General features: G+C 35.0%; 1 protein-coding gene across 1 annotated transcript in view; it reads right to left on the reverse strand.

Annotated features, from left to right (window-relative positions):
* Positions 1-4,310: 4,310 nt before the first annotated feature.
* The window catches only part of ATP11B (ATPase phospholipid transporting 11B (putative)), a gene marked incomplete at its 5' end in the record, with an annotated part of 120,268 nt that continues 101,246 nt past the window's right edge, over positions 4,311-23,332 (reverse strand). Inside the window, 2 exons of the mRNA XM_082839270.1 lie at positions 4,311-5,843; positions 10,049-10,182. Of these exons, the coding sequence (XP_082695396.1) occupies positions 5,762-5,843; positions 10,049-10,182 (216 nt within the window). The 3' untranslated portion in view covers positions 4,311-5,761. The remainder of the gene's footprint in view (positions 5,844-10,048; positions 10,183-23,332) is intronic.

Here is a 23,332-nt window from a genome sequence, read left to right on the forward strand (position 1 = left end):
ATTAAACATAAACCTACCTTATGACCCAGAAATTCTACTCATTATTTAATAAGAGAAATGAAAACACGTCCACGAAGAATGTTCATAATAACTTTATTTGTAATCACCCCAAACTGTAAATAACTCAAATGTCCATAAACCAGAGAAAGGATAAATTGTGGGATGTTCATGAAAAGGAACACTACAGAGTAGGAAAAAACCCTCCAAACTATGGATATATGCAACAACATGTATGAACCTCACAGACATTGTGAACAAAGTCAGATGCAAAAGTGAACATGTATAATTCCATTTATATGAAATTCAAGAACAGGTGAAACTGATCTATGACAATAGATAACAGAAAAAAATGGTTGCCAAGGGCAGAAAGGGAGAGAAATACATTTCCTGGACACCTTCTGAGATGATAGAAAAGTTCTCTATCTGGACTTGGATTAGGATCACACAGATGTATACAATGTCAAAAGAAAGAACGTAATCCTAAAATCTATGCACTTCACTGTCTACAGATTTTACTTGAATACAGACCGTTTTACCTTAAAAATTAGTATTAAAAATCTGACATCAGGGCTTCTCTCGTGGTGCAGTGGTTAAGAATCTGCCTGCCAGGGCTGGGGACACGGGTTCAATCCCTGGTCCAGGAAGATCCCACATGCCGCAGAGCAACTAAGCCCGTGCGCCACAACTACTGAGCCCGTGCTCTAGAGCCCGCGAGCCACAACTACTGAGTCTGCATGCCACAACTACTGAACCTGCATGCCTAGAGCCTGTGCTCTGCAATGAGAAGCCACTGCAATGAGAAGCCTGTGCACCGCAACGAAGAGTAGCCCCTGCTGGCTGCAACTGGAGAAAGCCTGCATGCAGCAATGAAGACCTAACACAGCCACACACACACAAAACAATCTGACATCAGATTTTTATCAGATCTGCCACTTCCAAAGACAGTTGTTCACACAGACATGTGAACTCACCTCAATTTACAACAGCTTTGTTCTTTGTCAGTTACTCTTCAAAATAAAACTTGAATTGTTTTCGAATTCACTAAATTTTCTAGTGAAATGCTGCTCATAAAATTTTACTTTCTTGCCCTAAATTTCCTATTCATTGAGAACATGATCCAGGGACTTCCCTGGTGGCGCAGTGGTTAAGAATCTGTCTGCCAACGCAGGGACACGGGTTTCAGCCCTGGTCCGGGAAGATCCCACATGCTGCAGAGCAACTAAGCCCATGAGCCACAACTACTGAGCCTGCACTCTAGAGCCTGCGAGCCACAACTCTGAGCCCGCGTGCCACAACTACTGAAGCCTGTGTGCCTAGAGCCTGTGCTCCACAACAAAGAGAAGCCACCGCAATTAGAAGCCCGCGCACCGCAACGAAGAGTAGTCCCTGCTCGCCGCAACTAGAGAAAGCCTGTGCGCAGCAACGAAGACCCAACACAGCCAAAGATAAATTTATATATAAAAAAGGAACATGATTCATTATGTTGTACAATAAAAGTTAAAGACCGAAGTACCCTAAAGATAGTCCAAACCCTGAACTCCTTTTAAAATAAAAACAGATGCCGAGGTAAACTGACTTGTCCAGGATCATGTTCTTGTTTCATTTCAGAAATAAAAATACATATATTATATACATTGTCACCCTTTGCAAATACTAACATGCAAAAACAACAGCTTACCTTTTTAATAAACGTAGATGAAATAATTACGTGGCAACTGAAGCATTAGAAACGATGACTGATCATTAGGTTAGAATATTTTAGAAATAAATGTTATATATATTTTATATATATTTTTTAAATGTTATATTTTAAAGCACATTTTTAAAAACTTTAATTTTTTTGGCCGTGCCATGCAACATGTGGGATCTTAGTTCCCCGATCAGGGATTGAACCCTGAATTGGAAGCATGGAGTCTTAACCACTGGACCGCCAAGGAAGTCCCAGAAAGCACATATTTTCTATTAAACTAAGGCATTTCCAAATTTACACTGTGTTGGCCTTTACAGTTGGTGCATTTGAATCACACAGCTTTTCAGGAACTGTACCGATAAGCTATAAAACTTGGGTAACAAAAGAACTTCTGGATTTTTGAAAACTGCAGTTAGTGAAAGGCATAATGGAATTTTTGTACTCTAATGGAGGGAAAATGTAGTAAAAATTTAGCTAAAAAAACCCCCAAAAACTTGGCAGTGCTGGTTGTGATGAGCAGAGAGAGGCTTAAAATGCATTCAAATAATGGAAAAAGACTTTTACTTACATAGGAAAATTTTTATTTGATAAATATAATTTCATAAACTTTAAAAAATTACTGAGAGCTGTACAATAGGTATACTACATTTACTGACAATGCAGATAATTTAGATATTAGACAGCCACAGTGTCTGAGGTCCAAGATTTTAAACTGAGTGTTGTGACAGTATTTCCAACTACTAATTATTCATAAAAATCTAAGTCACCATTATTACAAACATATCATTAGTTATGATCTATTTTTTGCAGGAATATCATTCAGGTTATCTCACATAAACAGCACTTTAATAATGTTCTATTTTTATGAAAATAGATGACTCATCAGGATAGAAATAAAAATGTCTCTAAAGGGGGACCAAAATTAATAAAACACGTTTTACATAACTCTTTGGTGTGTTAGTCTTATTAATGCCTGCTTGTATCATACTCCAAATTGATATTTACAGGAAAAACACAAACATGGATGATTTTCCCTTTCTCCCCAGTCCCCAATAACTTTTCAGAGCAGCATATGTTAAAAAGTTTTGGTATTAATTATAAATTTTTTAGTGGCCGTGACTCCTGCCTATCAGATAGGAGTCTGAAGCTTACCACAGGAGCCCAATTTCACAATCTTAACGCGGTAGAAACGACCCTGGTCTGAGTAAGGTACTCCCTAACTGGATGATTTGCCTCTGTTTAACCTCCTACTCAGGACAGTGCCAGAGTTTGGATCACGTCTGGGAAGCCTTTGGACCTCAGGGAGATTAAGACCCAAGGAGGAGGCTAGTTAAGAGAAATTCAAACTAAATTCTCCCCTTTTTTCTTCTCAACCCCACAGAAAGGCTGGGTAGCTACAGTTCTCCTGGCCCACATTCTACTCCTTCTGGGGTGAGCCTAATGCTTGCTAAAGCTAAGGCAGGGTGCTGAGTCACCTAAAGCAGCTGATAGGCAATTTTGGAAACTGACTTGGTGCTTGCTGCTATCTTCAGGGCTACAGGCTTCAGGCTAGGCAAAAGCAAGCAAGTGAGGCAAATAGATTTGGGAACACTAACTAGCAGTAACACATGTAGCATCGTACCCTGGTTTTGGCAGATAAAAGTTAATTATCAACATCATACTTTCCAAAGAATTTTAAAGAAATATGCAAGGGAGAAAATTTCTGATTATGCAGTAATAGTTTTACAATATGAATATTTAGCACTAGAAAACTACTGCAAGTTTGTAGACAAGAGTTGCTTTCTTAAATAAACAGAAGAAAACCCCTTTCTTACAAGCTAATCTTCCTTTAAATGGAGTAGGTTTTGAACAACAGACTAGGAGAAGCATGTCAGCGGATGCTATTAACTTTTTTCAGAGATAAAATTCCTACATAACTTCAAATACTGAACGCAGAAAATTGCATCAATCACACCTTGAGCACCATATAGGCTAGCTGACCTCATGCCTTGCTGTAGTTGGTCAGAGACTGCTTGATGGCTTTGCAGTCCTTCCCTAGTGTTAGTAGTCAGTTAAACTGATGGCAAATAAACACTGTAAGGTAGATGTAATGCAGGGCTACTGAACGTCATTTTGTTATATGAACATTTTATAAGACATTCTAAGAAAAGCAAATTCTGTATTATTCTCCACTAATACTCTACTGAATATTTTCTGCAATATTTCCTCTTCTGGAACATGAGCTGGTAAGGGTACACACTGTACATTATCCCTTTACTGTATTTGCAGGATAACAGTATCTTTCTAAAGTCAATCTAAGTTAAAGAAGGGCTATTTATGAAAATTAATATTTAGGCTGAAATTCATAACCTAATATCCTTACATTATTGAAAGAGACAAATGTTATATTAGCAAGAAAACAGTTTACCAGTGAACAAAGGTAAAGTCTTAATTCTACCATTCTTCCCCTACCAGCCCAATTCCAGAAGTCTTATATTCATGAAATGGGAAAGGGGTGGAGGGTTGTGCAATAAACCTACAGAAAGGAATTATCATATTCTCCAGGGAAAATTTTGGCAACACCTTACTTAACCATTTCCATACAATTTTGAATGTATATGTACACAGTAATATGCTTAGAGATGAGTAGCAGTTCTTTAATAATCATTTCCAAGTTTTAAAACATTACTTTTTATCAAAACAAATGACAACACTGCATCTACATGATAAACTCAGGATGAAAATCAAGTACTGAACTGCAGTGAGTTAACAGCAGTAATACATACCTGATTAATTATTTTTAGCATTTAAATTTACTGCAGCCATTACCCCATATAATTTAGCATTTTAGACTTTGCTTCATTTACATTCTATAGCCACACCTTATAATGGGACACTGGGCAGATTTCACTTCACTGTAGTAGTCTGCTGTAAGTTAGATAACGTATACTAACCTAAAAATAACAGGATTCTCATCTGAAATTCTTTATTCTAAAAGCTAGCTTACTGAAAAGCAAGAGCAATTCTGAGCTAGTTACAGAAAGAGGCTCTTCTCATTTTATTGATTTAATTATCCTAATATTTTGATTTGTATAATTAAAAGTATTTGCAATATTTAAATAGTTTTCAAACTGGTTTTTTATTGATTATAGTTGAATTTACAACAGTGTCGTAAAATACTATACACAGAGCCTTCAGATAGACAAAAAAAGCAAATTTAAATATATTAACCAGATTAAAGCATGCGAAAGATCCAATGATAAACACATTAAATAATAATATGCTAATGGTGTCTAATTTACCCACTACAGGTTCTTTACATTGTCACAAAAATAGTAAACATCAATTTGAAATTTGGTGAATGGACTTGATTCCTGATTTATAGGTAAGATATGATATACCCTTTGCATGTATATGGTTAACTTAACTGGTTGTGTTACAGTACATTTAGAGAAGTTTTGGTACTGGTATATATTTACTACCCATACTGCAGCAAATAATGGTTGGAAATGCATTCTCCTAATTTGCTCTGTGAACTTAGAAAGCACTAATGAATGAACAAACATGGGTCACTGAGGGACCAAATTCCTTACTATTCACATGAACTTTTCCCATGAAAAGTTTCAAATATAACTCTAATAAAAAAATAGAGTTTTCAAGGCAAACTTTTCAGCATAATTTATAGAGGCAGATTTAAACAGAAGACTCAATAACCAAGCCATACTAAAAAATACAGTTAACTAGGAATTAGCTCCCTTTTCTACCTTGATGTTAAAATATTTAGTGGCCTTAGCAAAAGGCTGAAATGCCATTGGGAGTCCCATAAGCACACGGGGACAACCCAGATAAAGAGATGAAAAATGTCTCTTTATTCATAAATTTTAACATGTTCAGATTTAAATTAAGAGGGCAGCTGACAGGGGTGCATGGTAATGCTTTTTGTTTGTTTGCCATTATAACTCTGAGTGGGCATGAACTACTCCAGAGATTTCAGAAAGTAATTCCGCAGAGGTAGTGTGGCCATTACCAGGATGATCACACTGAATTTTAGGAAAGGAGTTGAAATGGCTCCCACAAAGTACTACTGCCCCTTTAACAAGTAGACGAGTCCATTGTGGAGAGAGTCAAGATGCTCCTGTCGTTGGTATAGAAAGGATCCGATGCACTCCATGATCTAAAGTAACAATAAGAGAAAAGTTTGGCTCACCAGGACCTATGTTTCAATTGAGAAAAAATTTTACTCTAAAACTTAGGACCAAAATGCGATTTGAGTATTAAAATAAGCACTGATTGATGCATTTTTAAATGCTAAAGATAAGTTCTTCTTACTAGCACTGAAGGACCAAACATTATATTATATAAAAACTTGGGAAAAATAATGCTCTAATCATCATATAAAAATATTAGCCAAAATTCATTAGCATTAAAACAATTTCTATAGGTAGCAAAGCATGAGACACTCTTAAAATCTTAATTCAATAAGAAACAAGTTTGTTATTAAGAGGTATGCACATTTGGTTTTACTGAAAAGCAACTAGGCTGTATTTTGACATCACGAAAGCAAACAAACAAAAATCCCACTTACCAAAAGCTTTGGAATGAAACAGTAGTATGTTCATATTATATTATTATTTCTTTTCAGGTATAAATTCTATTCTAAAGGTTTTAGCATTAATTAGCTTGAACAAAGTAAATGTTTTAATTCAATAGGTATCAAAGACACCTTGAACGAAGTAAATGTTTTGACTCAATAGGTATCAAAGACAGCTAGAAGTCACTAGGGTTTTCACTTAACTGAGAACAAATGATCCTCTGTTGGTCTGGAAAAAGTTAACTACTGTCTGTCTGAATGATAAGGCCATAAGCAATTCATTATATAATACTTTATTTGCAGCTGTACCAATTTCAGCTAAAATAACTTAAGACTAAAAATAGCCTGCCATGCTTAAAATGGCCTAACCTATTTCAAGGACAGTATTAGGATTACCAAGTTAAAGGTGGCCTTTCTTAGAAGACTAAAAGCACTTAATAAATACATTTTATGTAACTTTTTCCAGGGTTCCCACTTTCCTTAAATAGAGAAGTTAGAGAAAGAGATTAGCACTTAAAATGGCCCAAATTCACTTTTATAAAAAATCTGCTGTTTCCTAGAGACTAAAGTTTGTATGTAGTTCAATTATAAACCGATTAAGTGAGCACAGTCACAATGAAGACTGGAACCTAGAAACTTTACAAAGTTGGCAAAGAGGAAGACAAACAAGCAACAACAATACCAGTGGTTTACAGGTTCTCTAATTTTACTAGTTTCCAGAAAACTTAAACAGTATCTACCTTCGTTTAAGAAGGGCTTGCTCACTACGGTCTCTCTAGCACCTAGAACTGTGCTATAGTAGGTACTCAGTATTTGTAAAATAAATGAATGGAGTAAGACTATGAACATTTCTTAGAGTAAGTATTTATGCAAGAAAAAGTATGCTCAGACACACATGACAAAACATAACTATAAACAATACTCCCAAACTGCCAATATTTTAGTTTTTCCTCCTTCCCAACCATTGCTTACATAGAAGAATCTTATTAGGTAAGGTTTCCTTCATTTTTGATCTTTTCAAAGCACACATGTGCATTCATATTGTTAAATATCATATTTGACAGAACATTAAACACCTGAACTACATATTAACTATTAACTCCTTTCTACTTAAAAGACAGTTTTGATTAGGATAAAGTAACTGTTGGTAAATTACACACAGAAAAGCATTTATTGCTGAAGTACAGCCCTTTAGAGTACAACATGGCATATCCTTTATATAGCACCATGATGCTATCTTTTTTTTTTTTTTCATGATGCTATCTTTGAAACAGAGTTTGCAATATGGCATATTCCTTTGACAACATCAATTAGTAAAATGTAAGTAGAATTTTTGTGCCTGGATGGTAAAACTTTATTAGTAAAGAAATCTGTCATATGAAAGCACTAATTGTATTTCTCAGGAGATGACGATTACCTCTTATGTTTAATTAATGTTAATGGAACAAATATCCAAAGGATTCTACATCTTGTAAATAGAGGTATCAGTCTTGCCCTACCTTTTAAATTAGACATGAGAGAAATGTAGAATAGACACTATTCCAAAAGCAAAACAGAATGCCAAATATATTTCGCTAAAACAATTAAAAGTAAAAAACAAAAACAAATGACTTTTCAAAGTTTAAATATAATGTTAATGGATCCATGGCAATATTCATATAGCCCTTAGAAAAGCACCAAGTGGTTTTGAATATTGTATAATTTTATCCACTAAAAAAAAAATAGAACAAATCTCAAAAGACTTTTTAGATTATTCATTTGAAGAAAACAGGGAGATAATGACAGTAGTAACCAACAGCATAACCTGAGATGCTGGACAAAATTGGAAAGGTATTTATAGTCTGTCAAATAAGATATTCATTACTGTTAAACATTTTATTAGGAAAAAAAAACTCTTAAAAAAGAAAAAAAGTGAGATACAATTTTAAGGGGAAAGAAGTACAGATGAGAAGAGACACCTTCAACAGAACATGCAGAAATAAATCCCATAATTCCTTGGGCAGGTTCAAAAGGGATAATGCAGCATAAAAATGGTTATGTAAAGAATAATGGGGTGCATCACCTAAATAGTTGATATCCAGAAAATGGGAATATATATAAAGCAGAAAAATATTCTGGGATCATTTAAAATTAATTCTAGTCTTTTTTTAGTAGTTAGTGGAGATGTATATTGTCATTAAAGAGAATTTTGTGTTGAAAAAGATGTTCTAAAAATTCTATACAAGTTCTACAGTAGTCTCTTAGTCTAATTCCCACCTTAGTTCTGTGCAGTAAAGCTGTCTTATATTATACATTAGGTCTTTCTGGAACTTCCTTTGGGACACTTGTTGGCCTGGGTACATGACAGAACTACTTTCTTATAATGCATTTCATAATACAGTTGTGTAAGTCATAACATACAAGTCCCAATAAATTTAGGTGCTCATAGTAATTCTTACATGTGGAATAAAATGCCTACAAAATAATATCACAGCATTATGGAAATATTTTTGATCACATTATAATCAACAAATGGGGTCTGAAACCACAGACATTATGTTATTAACATAAGAATGCTCTTTATAAATGCAACTGTACCATAAAGAAATGGCCACAACTAAAGGCAAAGTGGGAACTAACAAGTTCACCAGTAAAAGTTACCTGAATTCTATGATACAAGAATGATGTCATACTCATTATTTTTAAAACATAAAGTCAACCAAATACTAAAAATTCTTATCAACAGATAAGAGTAGTGCCTCCTCTGCCCTTTATTCCCTGCTCCTGGGGTCTTTCCAACCTTTTCCCAGGCGTGGCACATGTAGAAAGTGATACTATTCATGTGGCACGCTGTGGACAATGGAAATGACCATCCATTCTTGCCCATCCGTAACCCTTCATGAACACGAGTGCACTGCTGCTCTGACTTTGAGACTTTGTTATCATTCACCTAAAGAATACCAAAGTGTGAAAAAAATTATTTCTATTCCTTAATATTCCCTAAATAATAACATGTCTCTTGGGGAAATGTATAAAGAATTGAATCAATTTCACTTTTAAATAATTTAAGTGGTATATACCAAAAAATGGTATTTTTGTTATGATCCAAAAGAGCAAATCTAATTCAAGAAACACATTTAGGAGAAGACAAAAACACTAAAATTCTTCTAAACCATAATTTAAAGAGCCTGTTCTAACCTATAGACTTTTAATTAGACCATAAATACCGAGTAAAAACTTAAAAATCACAACTTATTTTAAAACCTCATTATACACATAAAAAGGTGTAGGAGAGCAGAATTTCAGCCTTTTATGTTTATAAATACCTCAAAGTCTCAAATGAGTGACTAGACAATATACATGAAGAATAAGAAAGGCAAAATCTTTTGACTTTACTATTATGTGTAGATTATTTTGTAAATACAAAAAGCAAACATACAAGCAAAACAAATACAGGAAATAAAACAATTTAGGTATAATCAAAAAAATAAAGTTATAAAAATAAAACGAGTACCAGATACACACTCCTATTCACCACATTTGAGAAAGACTGTAAAGCAAGATTTTTTGTTCATTAGATGAAAAGTCTCTTCAAAGGTGCTTTCTGTTCCTTTGTTAGTGAAAGAAACCCCTACACCCTAAAGCCACAAAGTGAAATACCATCAAAGAGTGCTAATAAACAGCACACTTCCTGCTTCAGTTGGTAAAACCAGGGGCTGATTTATTAGGTATCTAGAGATGCAGGTTCATCCTGTTCCAGTTTATAGGATACTCATCTGCAGCAAAGGCTACTTAGAGAAATTTCACACCTGCTGACATGGGACGGACTACATCTTCCTATTACTCGTTCCAGCATTCTTCCAACAGATGCGCACGCTGTTTCTCCTTCTGAGAAACAGCACATGGAGTCCAAGCACTTGATACTTGAATTTGTTTCAGTAAGCTGAAGGAGTTGAAGGAGAAAAATATTAGTTATTTATAGATCTAAAATTCCAAAAAGCATTAAAAAAACTGCAATAAGCACTTTAAAACCAAAAGTAATATATACATGTTTTCTATAATATGGAAATGTATGGAAGGCTTTAATTAAGAGTAATCATACAAAAATATTTCAAAGGCACTGTGTCCTAAATTAGAGGCTGAGTAAAATCATTATATAAAACAAGTACCTGGATACTATATAAATCTGCAAAGATTTTGCATTTTAATATCTTAATATATTATGATTAAAATGATTTATTTACATCAACCACTCAGAGACTTAATGAATTCTCATTCTTCTTTGAGCTTTTGTTTAGGTGAAATGCTCCTGCAACTTCAATTAAAAATATCTAGTAACTGAGAAAAGTAGAGTTTAAATTATTTTGAAGACTGGGAAATAACCAGGCAGGACCAAATCCCAATCTTCAACAATAACAACAACAATAGTAGCAAACACCTTATGTAGTGCCAGGTTCTAAACACCATATAGATATATATATGCACATCATAAATAATTCTTGAAAAAAGCATCATCTGCCTTAAATTGCTAAGCAACTATTAAGTGCTAACCATGCCCATAATAAGTTCATCTTGCTTTTTAAAAATTAACTGATGATACATTATTAAAATAAAGAAGTAACTAAGTAGTACTATTTAGATTTAAAACTGAATTAATTTCTGTAAGCTTGCAAGGTTTATATTGATTGAGGGATAAAAAAACCTGGCAAGAAAAACTTAAAGCCACAGTACTAATAATTTCAATCCTGTTAAAATAAGGGGTAAAAAATGGTATGACCACATAGCCCAATGACTCCCAACCCTGGTTTTGACACAGTCAAGGGTACACCTAAATTTCTCAAGGGTTATCATTTTGAACTTATTTTCACTCATTTTCCTTTACATATATAACATATTGCATAACAAATCTTTCAAAAGCATAGAGGAAGGAAAACAACAAAAATAGATTCATTAGAGTGCTGCAATTCACAAAGGTTGGGAATCACCAAGTGTCGAGTGTAGGCATGGCAACAGGGGACACTTGTGGAGACACTCACAATGGACAGAGGACACAAACATGATGAAACGTAAATAACCTGGCATTCCGAACCTAAGCAACTGGTGAGGTCCTGCAAAATCCCTGCTCAGAATAATGCGCCAAATACCAAGCAGTGTGAGACAACTTGGTTCCTGTTAGGCAATGAACTGATTGCATCAATGTCCTAGGATCTGCTAAGCACTGAGAAATAGCCAAATTTTACTTATTTCTTCATTATAATACCCTTGGGTTTAGGACTGTTTACGATACTATTTCTTAAACTGTGTATTATGAGATATTTACAGACATTGCACGAAAAAAAGTTCTGTGGCCAATTAAGTTTGAGAAACACTAGTTCAAGGAATGTCTAAACAGACTTGGTGAGTAAAGGACTGTCAGTAAGTCAGGTTGTGCGGTCAGTCTCCAGGGAGAGAGCTAGACATGGTGCAATTCTCAAATTTGTTTTTTTCAGTAAACTCCCCTTCCTCCCCTCCCCAAATGGAACATTAATCAACACCAGGAGGAACATTAATATTCAGTGGAAGATTTTAGGAAATGCTGGTTTAGGTAACAGTATTTCACCAGTTTCCCAGTTTCCTCCTCGGGTCACTGGGCTCCAGCTTCCTCCATCTCAAAGCCAACCTCTGTAGGAAGCAGGACTTTAGAGCTCCCACATGCTCAAGGATAAAGTACTACACCTCAAAGAGGCCTGTAGGGCCCTTTATAACCTGATATCAGGCTGCCTTTGCTGCTCTACTTCTAAATGCTCCTGTACAGTCTCTACACAGCCAACCAGGCAGTGCTCCCTGCCTGTGGGTGTCAGGGCCTGTCACCAATTGGGGGGCAGACTGCTGACCCCTAACACCAAGTTCAGTTTAAATACCATCATCTCTATGAAACCTCCTCCACCTCTCCAACTATCAGTACTACCTCTTTCTCTCTAGATTCTATTCCAATTCTTGTTTGAATCATTTGAACGACTGAACTTCAACTTATACTTCACTGAGCAAGGCACTGTGCTGGTTCCTAAAGGGGACAGCAACCCTGCCTTCAATCTGTTGAGTAAAGGATAAAGAAAAGGGTGGGAGATAAGCCAGGAACAAGTAATAATGGCAGTTATATTAATGGAATGCTTACTATGTATGTGCCAGTTAGTATGTAAGATGCTTCTCATGGATTATCTCATTTATAACCACCTTTTTGGACAGGCACCAGACTCATACACATTTTACAGATGAGGAAACAGAGAAGTTAAAAATATGTTCATGCTCACCCAGCTGGGGCTTGAGTCTTGGTTTGATTCCAGGGCCCAAACCTCTTTACCATGCTGTTATACTGCCTTCTTATAATTATGGTATGAAGCAGAGTACAATATTGAAAAAGAGGAAGGAAAGCTCAAACCCAGCTGTTGTTGTTGGTATTACTGGGAGAGCATGAGAGATTTGATGAAAAAGATGGCATATGAAGACTGGATGGGATTTCAATAGCTGGAGATGGGAGAGTAACAGCATTCCAGGCTAAGCAGAGAGAATGAGTAACTGCGTGGGCAGAGAAGTATGATGTGCATTTAGTGCATGTTTAGCCTAAGTGTAGAGACAGTAGTTGTTACTCCTACCCCCTTGCAAAAAGACCAGTGTGACTCTAAGTGTGATCTATGGATCACTGTTGGTCTGAAAACACTGTTACTAGCTCATGAGAGACAAGTGCGTCTGGCCCGTGAGATTAGACAATTTTATGGCAATTTGACAGAATACTTTTGTAACTGTTGAATCTAATTTAAAAAATGGGGCTTATTTTATATATCTTTCAAATTTCATTTCCTAGTAATTCATTTTTATTGTATTTTACAAAAGTATTGGTCCGTGATGAACTGGAAATGAACAACAACAAAACAAACAAGAAAACAAACTGGTCATTCACAACATTTATCTGGGGAGCACTGAACTAGACCAGAAACTTGAAAGAGCAAGGGGTTTGGTTCTTCTTAGCTTAACAACATGTGCTTTACTACTGCTGGTGCTCAACCAACTGACAGGGATTCACTAAAGATAACATCCATAAGGTCAGCAGCATTTGAGTGTCCACATACATGCAGAACACTGCTTAGGTTTGGATCTGCTTTGCATTCATCACCTTTTACTTTAAAACCTAAGGACAAATATTAAACTAAGGGCAACTCAACACAGAGAGTAAACATCTTAATATGTCAAAAATATTATACGGGCTTCCCTGGTGGCGCAGTGGTTGGGAGTCCGCCTGCCGATGCAGGGGACATGGGTTTGTGCCCCGGTCCGGGAGGAGCCCACATGCTGCGGAGCAGCTAGGCCCGTGAGCCATGGCCGCTGAGCCTGCGCGTCCGGAGCCTGTGCTCCGCAGTGGGAGAGGCTGCGGCGATGAGAGGCCCGCGTACCGCAAAAAAAAAAAAAAAAAAAAAAAAAAAAAAAGAAATGACTTTTTCAGATCACCTTCTGAACTAAGCAAAATATATTTCCTTTTTATTCCCTAAGGAGAAAGAAAAAACCCAACTGTTTTGAAAATGCTGGTTAACTGTGTTACTGTAAAGCTATCTATAGAAAACACTATAGTGTTCTCTAGCAAACCTCCAAGCTCCATCATTTTCCATATATACATATTTGATCTCATATCATAGCTTCCAGTATAACCGGGGGTGGAGCATTTAGATCTCATTTCATTCAAAGTAAGGAGAGGGAGTCATTACCTTTTTAAAAAAGAGACTATTAATAAATACTAGAAAAGAAAACAAGTAACAGGAGTGAGACCCTACCTGGTGGCACTAAACAGTAACTTTTAACTTAACAGAAATTTTGATTTATTGGCTAAGACTCACTCTCCACCACATTTACGTCCCAGAAACAACCACATAACTTAGAGCTAAAAGGGCTGCCAAGCAAAACAACTATGGAGATCCAACATGGGTATGTATGGCTAATAAAAATTTTCATCCTTATAGAACTTCCCTTTTGAAATAAATTCTGGCTCACTGCTCTTATTTCCATTATTTTCACATCAATGATGGTAAACATTTAGAAGTTTCTCCTGTTACTTCTATAAAAATCTTCCTTAAATTTTCTAAGTGTTGGAAAACTGTCATACGTTTCTAAGTTTTTTAGTCACGCCTATGACATTTTACCCTATCAAATCAAATAAAGTTCTTTAAGTTTAGATAGAAATTATTTAACTATTGACCATATTTGTTCTTTTGCCTGTAAAATTGTTTTATATACTTCATAATCAAAGAACACCTTGCTTAGCCTTAAAGGAGATATTTGGAAAGAAGCCTTAAACTATAATTATGGAGGGAAGAAAAGGCATTTAAGGAAATGATTTTCTTTTAAATGTGAGATCAAAAGTCATCAAATGTTACCAATTTCCATATTTGGCTAAGAATAATAAAAGCCCTACAACAAGTTAATAGCTTCAAGTTCTTATTCAGAATTGGAAGAGGTACCTGTTTAATGATGGTATTTAAATAACTGCTTCGCTTACTCAAGGCCTCTTTCTCCAAAACATGCTGTAAGCTCACATTTACTCCTCTGGACTCCCTTCCCTTTCTTTTTCACCAAGTAAAATAAACAATTTTGAAAGCCAATTATAAGTATAAATAAAATACCTCTATACTGACTTTTAGGGATCTCCAGAATGAAGGAGATTTCCATATGTGTTGCCTTAATTTAAGTGTGAAAATAAGCATACAATATGAACTCTATTTATTAGGTAAGCTTGTTCTTTTTTTTTTGTGGTACGCAGGCCTCTCACTGCTGTGGCCCCTCCCGCTGCGGAGCACAGGCTCCGGACGTGCAGGCTCAGCGGCCATGGCTCACGAGCCCAGCCGCTCCGTGGCATGTGGGATCTTCCCGGACTGGGGCACGAACCCGTGTCCCCTGCATCGGCAGGCAGACTCTCAACCACTGCGCCACCAGGGAAGCCCAGGGAAGCTTATTTTAATAAACTTGGCTTATTCCTTGTTTCAAAAAGACTGAGGCCCCTTTATTTTAATGATGTGATTGCCAAATAACAGTATCTGACTAGGAATTTGTAGTTTAGGTGAACAAGAGTATGAATTATCTGTGAAAAATGATAAAATCTCCAATTTTAATTTAATGGAGAGGGTAAATCAGAATAGCAACAATTAACTAATCAGCACAGCTGATGTTAAGAAATCAGTTTTCTAAGTATCAATCATTCACAGCATATCTCATTACCATTTGGCAGAAATAATATCAATACTAATATTTTTCTTCATTTTGACCTCCAGATGAAAAAGCTATTCAATAAGTCAGGACAGATTTGAAAATAACATTAGTTTTGTAAACTGTCACACTTATCAGATATGCATCTAGGTCCTGCCTTATTATTATTAGTCTTTTAAATGTTCGATTGTATTTGTTTACAAAATTTTACTCATTCAGAAAAGTGTAGCTTTTAGTGGCCAATAACTAAATACAGGCCATTAAGGTTTTCTGTTCCTTTTGTAGTTCACTGCTTTGTTAAGTGAAGCAATAGCTGTATGTATCTTTGTCACACAAGAAGAGGAAGGTGACTTGTAGTTGGTTGAAACTGCTTAAAATGTTTTTTGTTGGTGGTGGTGGCAGGTTTCAGGTCTGGGGCTTAAGCGTCCTGGTTCACAATGAGAAAGGTCAGTAGCCGTAGCATCCTGCTGATATCTCTATGGTAGCTAGGTGCAAGCTGGAAAGAGGGCATCCAGAGTAGGGCCAGGAATCCAGAGACAAAAATGTGACAGAACAATGAAGGCCTAAGAGGCAGGGTGACATAGAGGGAGATGACTAGGAAAGTCTAGCCCATGGCAACATTTAGGGCTCAGCATAATTCTGCCAGATTTGGCAAGGCTGACCAAATTTTGATTAGAGAAACAACTGCCGTTTCAAGACAGAAAATATAGGAGAGAGAGATTATTTAATACTTACTTTTTAAAAAGTGATTTTTATCTCAAAATATATGCCCAAGACAGAAATATATGAGACGAGAAATACTCAAGATATATTTCATTCAACTAATTAAAATTCAGTGATAAGCAGAAAAAAACTGCAGATCAGGGTAAGCACCTCCAGCAATTTTACTAAAATCATATCGATGGTTTGCGGGCTTTTCTACTTTCTTGTTTATAGGAAGAGAGACCATACGTCACAGGATGATAAAAGAATTCACTTATCATTCCTTTGTAAAAGTAACCATAACAAGGCCCCTATTATTGAACAGGGGTATTCTAAGAACCCAATTCTCAACTGTTCTATACATTTTAATAGACATATTAAAGTAAAGCAGCACCATATCCATGTCTTTTGAAATATCCACTTGAGCTTGAATCTTTGGGGAACTTTTATCGCAGAGGACATAATTTCACAGTATTAGCACAGTCAGTTCCCAAATGGATTATGTGCTCTGGGAATTAACCAGGACATCTTATAAATCCCAGCTAGCTTCCCCTCTTTAATCAATGAGTTCTTCAGCTGAGTTTTCCTTGTAACCAATGAGGGCATGTTCTAAAAACTAAAAATCTTTCTATATTTATCAAAGCAAAATACAAGATAAATATATTATGAAGGTAATCATATGGAATATCCCAAAACAAAATAAAAATTCAGAATTGTTTTGAATTTCTTTTCAACTAATAATAATAATGACTGGGAGTTGATTAATCTTCAACATTTTCCATTTTCAGCAATTCACTAAAGGAATCTAATTTTTAAAATATGTCTTCCAGAATAATTCACATTTTTTCAAATTATTGTACCTGTTCCACTGTCTGATTTATAATCTTCAAGTAGCTTTGTTTTAAAGTTTCACCATTTATGAGGGTTATCTCAGATAAGACAACAGCACCTTCTTGACCAGTAATTAGAATGTACAAAGTGGCAAATAGCCCAAGTAAAAATATAATTACTAGTGGTAAGAATTTTTATCTTCCATGGTTACTACCAATTAAAATATTTTGCATATCCCAATTAGGTCTAGAAGTGGTTGTTAGGGTTTAATTCTCAAGAGGGAGTGAATCAAGTCCTCATTAATTCATACTTTTTTATTACAAAGATGTAATTATGAAAGTTTATGAAAAGTAAGAACTGAGAGTTTGGTGAATACCAGTCAACAGAAAATTATTCAGTACCAAGTCTAAGCACTCACTCATTTGACCATTCAACTCAAGAGGTAGACTTAGATAAGTAATTCAGTGTCTAACTATGTTAACATGTATAAAATGACACATAACTACAAGTGGGAAAAGTGATTTGGGAAATAACAGAAATAGCATGACATATTTTCAAAAGAAGTGAAAAGGAATAAATTCTTGAGTATAAGACAATAGGTTAGAATTTGAAGTAAAGTAAGATTTAACACTATAAATCCAAAGGAAGATTAATGAAATATTCAGATACAGACATATAAAAAATGTAAAGATCATAAAAAAGGAAAACAGGTAAACAAAAACAATATATGAGAAACGGTGAAGGAATTAGTAAAGTAAAAACTGAAATGTCAGGCCAGTTCTCCCATAGCATGCCCCAAGCTTGAGAACTTAGCAGATATGTCCCCAGGAAGGTCCAGCGCAGTACTACCTAGTGCACGTAAGAACTGTCCTGCTGGCTGCAAGCCTCAGCTAGCAGGTGCCTACTGTCCTCCCCTCTGTGCTTGCTTTCAGCAAATTCATATGCTGAGCTGACTGAACCCTTATCTTCTTCCATCTGGAAGGACAGAAAAGCAACAAGTCTCATATTACAGAACAATACTCTCACTGTATATAAGTTTAGAATCAAAATAGCAAGTTGGGGTCCACCATCTGCGAGGCACAAATGAAAGTTCACACAACACCACATTCATTTACTGTCACAAAAGAGAGCAAATAGTAGCTTCTTAAGGAGCATACAACAGAGCATACAAAAAAAAGCCATGATTTTCTGGTGCACAAAGTTAAATTAAAACCAGGTTTCCATGAATAAAATTAAATTTCTTCTATTAAACAAATTCCTTGACACTAAGAGTTAGGGTTCTTATTGCAAAGGTATGTCCCATTTCGCATCTCTGATGCTCCCTCTCAGAAGACTTCTCTACTTTAACTGGACTTCAGCAGAGTGGAAGGGTCAATCATATGGCCTTTCAAATGTTAGACATATGAGTAAGGGGGAACTTGACTTGATGTAGTAAACAAAATTAATTTAATCCTTAATTTGAAATATATTTTTTAAGTGAGTGTTAACTTATATAAATTTCTACTCTTTTGCTTTTCCTATTTTTTTTTTTTTGGCTGTGTCTTGTGGGATCTTATTTCCCCAACCAGGGATTGAACCCAGGCCCTCGGCAGTGAAAGCGCAAAGTCCTAACCACTGGCCCACCAGGGAACTCCCTCTATATTTTAAGTATTAGAAACCTTCTAAGGAGTATGTGCCCAGAGCCAAGCTAATTTTAACCTTTCTTAAATTATAAAAAAATGTCCTCAATAAATAAAAAACAATTTTCCCCCTCATTTCTATGTGTTTTCTCAGTCTTAGGACTAATCAATAATTATTTCTATAAAAAATGCTATAGTAAATTTCTTACATACATAAAAAATAAAGTAGTAGAATTCCTTGGTTTCAAGAGTACAGTAAGTTTATGTAAAGGTAGATTATTATTATAGTTTTGCCTATAACATAAAGGAGTGTAAAATACTCAAAATGAGTTTTCTTTTATTCAAAAGAAAATTATTAATAGTTTTGTGTTAATGGTCCTTAAGAAGTACTAACCTGATTAAAGATTTGAAAGCTCTTAAAGATATTCGATATATGCACAATCTTCCTCTCTGTCACAACAGTAAACAATTAAGCTACCATGGATCACACACAGGAATATCGTTCAACGTAGTTCAAAAACAAGATGTATTCAAAATCCACAGCATGCATCAACAGACAGATGTTTGTGGACACTTGTTCTTCATGAAGCTATGAGCAAATGCCCATCCAGTGATCATTCACCACTCATGTAAGCAATTGTTATTTCTGCCTGGCCTTTGGTTGAGCACAGTACTTCTTTTTGTTTTTCTCTGATGCTGAGAGCATATAGACCACAGTATGTAAAATAGTCATTTGATAGGTGAAGAACCTAGAGGCTCAGAAAGGTGAACTAATTTCATTAGGATATACAGGGTGCAGGGCCAAGGGCATGCTGTGCTAGCATTCAGGCCCACCATCTCCCCAACAGGGCTCTTCTCCCTTTGTTACACCACCTGATTGGACAGTGCTTACAGGAAACACTACCTGACTCATGTACCCTGCTCTCATTGTGTTCCTTCATAGATGAATGTTAAGCTTACTACTTTATTACACTATTAAGGAGAGTGGGATCTCTTTAATTTATGATCTCCGTGTATCATTCTTTTTTAGTCTATCATTGCTCAAAAAATGTTGCTTGATTTGAGCCACCATGATATGAGAAAATATGATTTAATAAAAACATTAAGATTATTCACAATGTAAAACTTAATCCTCACAGAAGTGCTTGCTGGAGTGTTCTTTTAAATAATGAGCTCTCCTATTGCCTTGGAGCTAAATAATTAGATGTTTGAAAATGTGATAAATACACACTGTTTTCAGAAGGCACATATAGATAAAATGTGATGCACATATTTGGCTCAACCAAAGGTGAAGGAAAATCTTCCAAGTTTGTTTTGATTTTAGTTCTTGTTTTATACATGAAATTTAGTTGACTACCACTTAACCACCCATTTGTATACTCATTTACAATTATTATACCTTTGTAATTCAAAGTAGAATATTTCAAAAATCCTGATGCTAATAGGAATAATAAAATCGAAAGGTTTGGTAAAATTTTCAAACAGCTCAAAATTATGAACTCATAGGACTACATAAGAAGTTATTTAAGCAGTGCTCTGTCAAAGTCATTTGTTTGATCAAGTGAACATAGATGGATTAGAAACCTTGAGAATAAAAAAGAATTAAAAAAAATATGACTAAAAATCCAGGGTGAGAAGTTGAAGGGTGCCAAAACAAAACAATCAGTTATATTACTTTTCCTTTTCAAACCAGACTGGAGTTAAAATTAATATATAGCTTTGGTATCTTAATATGAAAAGTTCTAGGATTTAAACTTTCATTCTCTTCCATCAAGACATCTTCGGATTACTGATTATTTTTTGTGGAAACTGACAGAATGGATCTGTCTGTGGAGATAAAGGTATACATATGAGATACAAAATGTATTGTTAAAATCTTACCTATTGTTTAAGCAAAAAAAAAAAGGAAAAAAAATTAGGACACACTTTTGCATTATTTTAAAATAATCTGTAGTCAATAAACCTGCTTGAAATCTAGAGTGATTTTTTTTCAGGGCTGAATTATTTATACCAATAAAATAATTAAAAAGTAAAAGCAAAAAGTATTTGTTCAATTTATAGATGCACTAAACAGCAGCAAGGATATGAAATGTTTCAGCAGCCATTACAGTGTACAAAGACAAATATACATATGTATTTGCAACACAGATTAAGGCAAGATAAAAAATGGGCAATTCTCACTTCCAAGTAACTGAAACTTAAAACTTTCAATTTCTGTAGCTTAAATTACTCAACATGCAGGAGCATTCTTACGTACCAGTACGACAAGCAGAAGCATTAGAATTGTGCTAGAAAAGGTAGTTAAGGTATAAAATATATAATAAGGTACAGATCTCTGTCCTGTTATACTGAATTTTTGTCTCAAAGAAATGGATGTATTTTTTAGGTTTTAACATGCATATTGATAAAGGTCAAATTAGAGACAGAGCTGTGCTAACAAAAATGCCCCACTCTTAATTCATGCCTCTGCCCATCTTTTGAATATTTTTAAATTGACCTTTAGCATGCAGAAGAGTTAATGAGGTTCTACTCCTCCTACTCTACCTAAGTTTGCTCAGCTGATTCCTTGCCCTCGACAATGGCTGCAGTGCGATGAACTCGTCACTGAAAGCGACTGTGTTGGAGTACATCTATAAGTGGACAGAAAAGGGATGGGACATACAACAAGTCAGTGAGCTGTATTTATCACCTAAGAGACAGACACAGGACAAGCTTTGTAAAGACATTTGTCCCTACAAGAATAGGATATATCATACATGGTACACATACATAACTGACATTTGTAGGGCTATTGGCTTTGCTATCAAAAGAATTTTTTCTTAATACCACATTGTTATTCTGCAGAAAAACAAAGCTCAAAATAAATGCTGACAACTCTTCTTTTGATATGATTTTTCTTGCTACTTTTGGTAAGCAATGAAGTAAGTAGCTGACAACTTTCTAACAACTTTCTCAACATTTGAAATCAGAGTTGAAAGTACAAGGCTGAAATAATAAAGATTACTGACTATAGCGAAAGAATAATGTCACACACGGGATATGAATGACCACATACTGTCTCGACAAAAACAAAAAAAATCCCCAGTAGGCTAGAAAATCCCTGAGTGGAAGTAGAGATTTCCTCTTTAGATTATTTTTATTTCCATGTTTATTTTTTATTGACGTATAGTTGATTTACAATGTTGGGCCAATCTCTGCTGTACAGCAAAGTGACTCAATTTTAAAAATATATATCACATTCTTTTTCTCTTTAGATTAGATCACAGTTGAACATCCAGTCAAATCATTTAAAAGGAATTTAGTAGGGTAGAAAGGGAGATTATACTGGCTTTCATACATAGAAAAATGATTGATTTTTAAAATCAACTCCATTTTTAATCAATTTAGCCTACGGTAAAATAACTAAAATATATATAAAGTACTTTTAACTTTTTCTTGTCTAAGGGTCCGCCTTAAAGTATCAAATATTTCCTGTGTAATCCTTTAAAAAGAGGTCTACAAAAATGGTAATAAGGACTAATATTATCACCTTTTATTATCATTAAGAAATCTCTATGAAAAGATATAATGCTCTGCCTAAAGAAAATTTCTAAGGATAAATGTAAATAAATCATTATTTACTTTTATAAAGAATAAGTTTTTAAGTGATGTCATTAATATATTTTGGTGAAATATAACTTTATATAGCCAAGAGGGCAAGACAAATATGTTCTCCATAAAGGTCTAGAAAAAGTATAATAGACAATGTATTAAAAGTAGTATTCTATTATCATGAATATCTCTGAAGATTAGAAAAAAAGATAGGCAAACCTTTCTGACATATATTTAAGTAATATATTGCAAGGTGGAAAAGTCTGCCCATACTGATATAAATATATGCATAGGCAGACACAGTAATCAGATTATGCAAAGTTTTTCAGCCCCATCTGAAGATCAGTATCAGAGCAACATCCTCATCATTCTTATAGTTATGTTCTTACTGAGGACTTACTACATACAGACCCAGGGTTAGGCACTTTATATTAATGATCTGTAACCATCAAGTAAGGTAGTTATTATTCTGATTCTACAGAGGAAGAAACTGAGGCTTAGGGAAGTGACTTGATTAAAGACATACATTTTATAAGTGGTTAAAACAGTATCTGAATTAAGTTTGTCAGGCTTCAGAGGCCTATGCTGCTTCAGTGGTGTTAAAATGTATATTGGCTAGGACTGAGTGACCAAAGCAAACAAGTGCTAAAGAAATGTTAATATGATCAACTGAAATTAAAACCAATACACTGTTTAAGAAGCCTAACTCAAATCACTAAATACTTAAGAAGCACTTATTCTATTTGTAGCATGAACACACAACTAAATTTCCAAAATTTGCTTGGCATACAGCAAATATGCAAAAAACAAACAAACAAACAAAAAAAACCCCCCTCAAAACCCTCAACCTAGGCAGAACTAAATGATTAATAAACTCTGTGTTTACAAGGGCATAAAAGTTGATTAGAATGTACTCTTGAGGACATATGTTCAATGTCATGATACGGTTAATAAGACAAACCAATATTTCTAGCTTATGTACAAGTCAAATACACAAAAAAGTCAAATATACTAAATAGCTATCATTTCTTGAGGATATACTCTGTGTTTGAACATTATTCCATTTAATCCTTATTACAAATGTAATGAGATAGACATTTGTCATAATTTTACCCATGAAGA

This window comes from Leucopleurus acutus (assembly GCF_964270905.1).
Source record: "Leucopleurus acutus genome assembly, chromosome: 5".
NCBI classification, from domain to species: domain Eukaryota; kingdom Metazoa; phylum Chordata; class Mammalia; order Artiodactyla; family Delphinidae; genus Leucopleurus; species Leucopleurus acutus.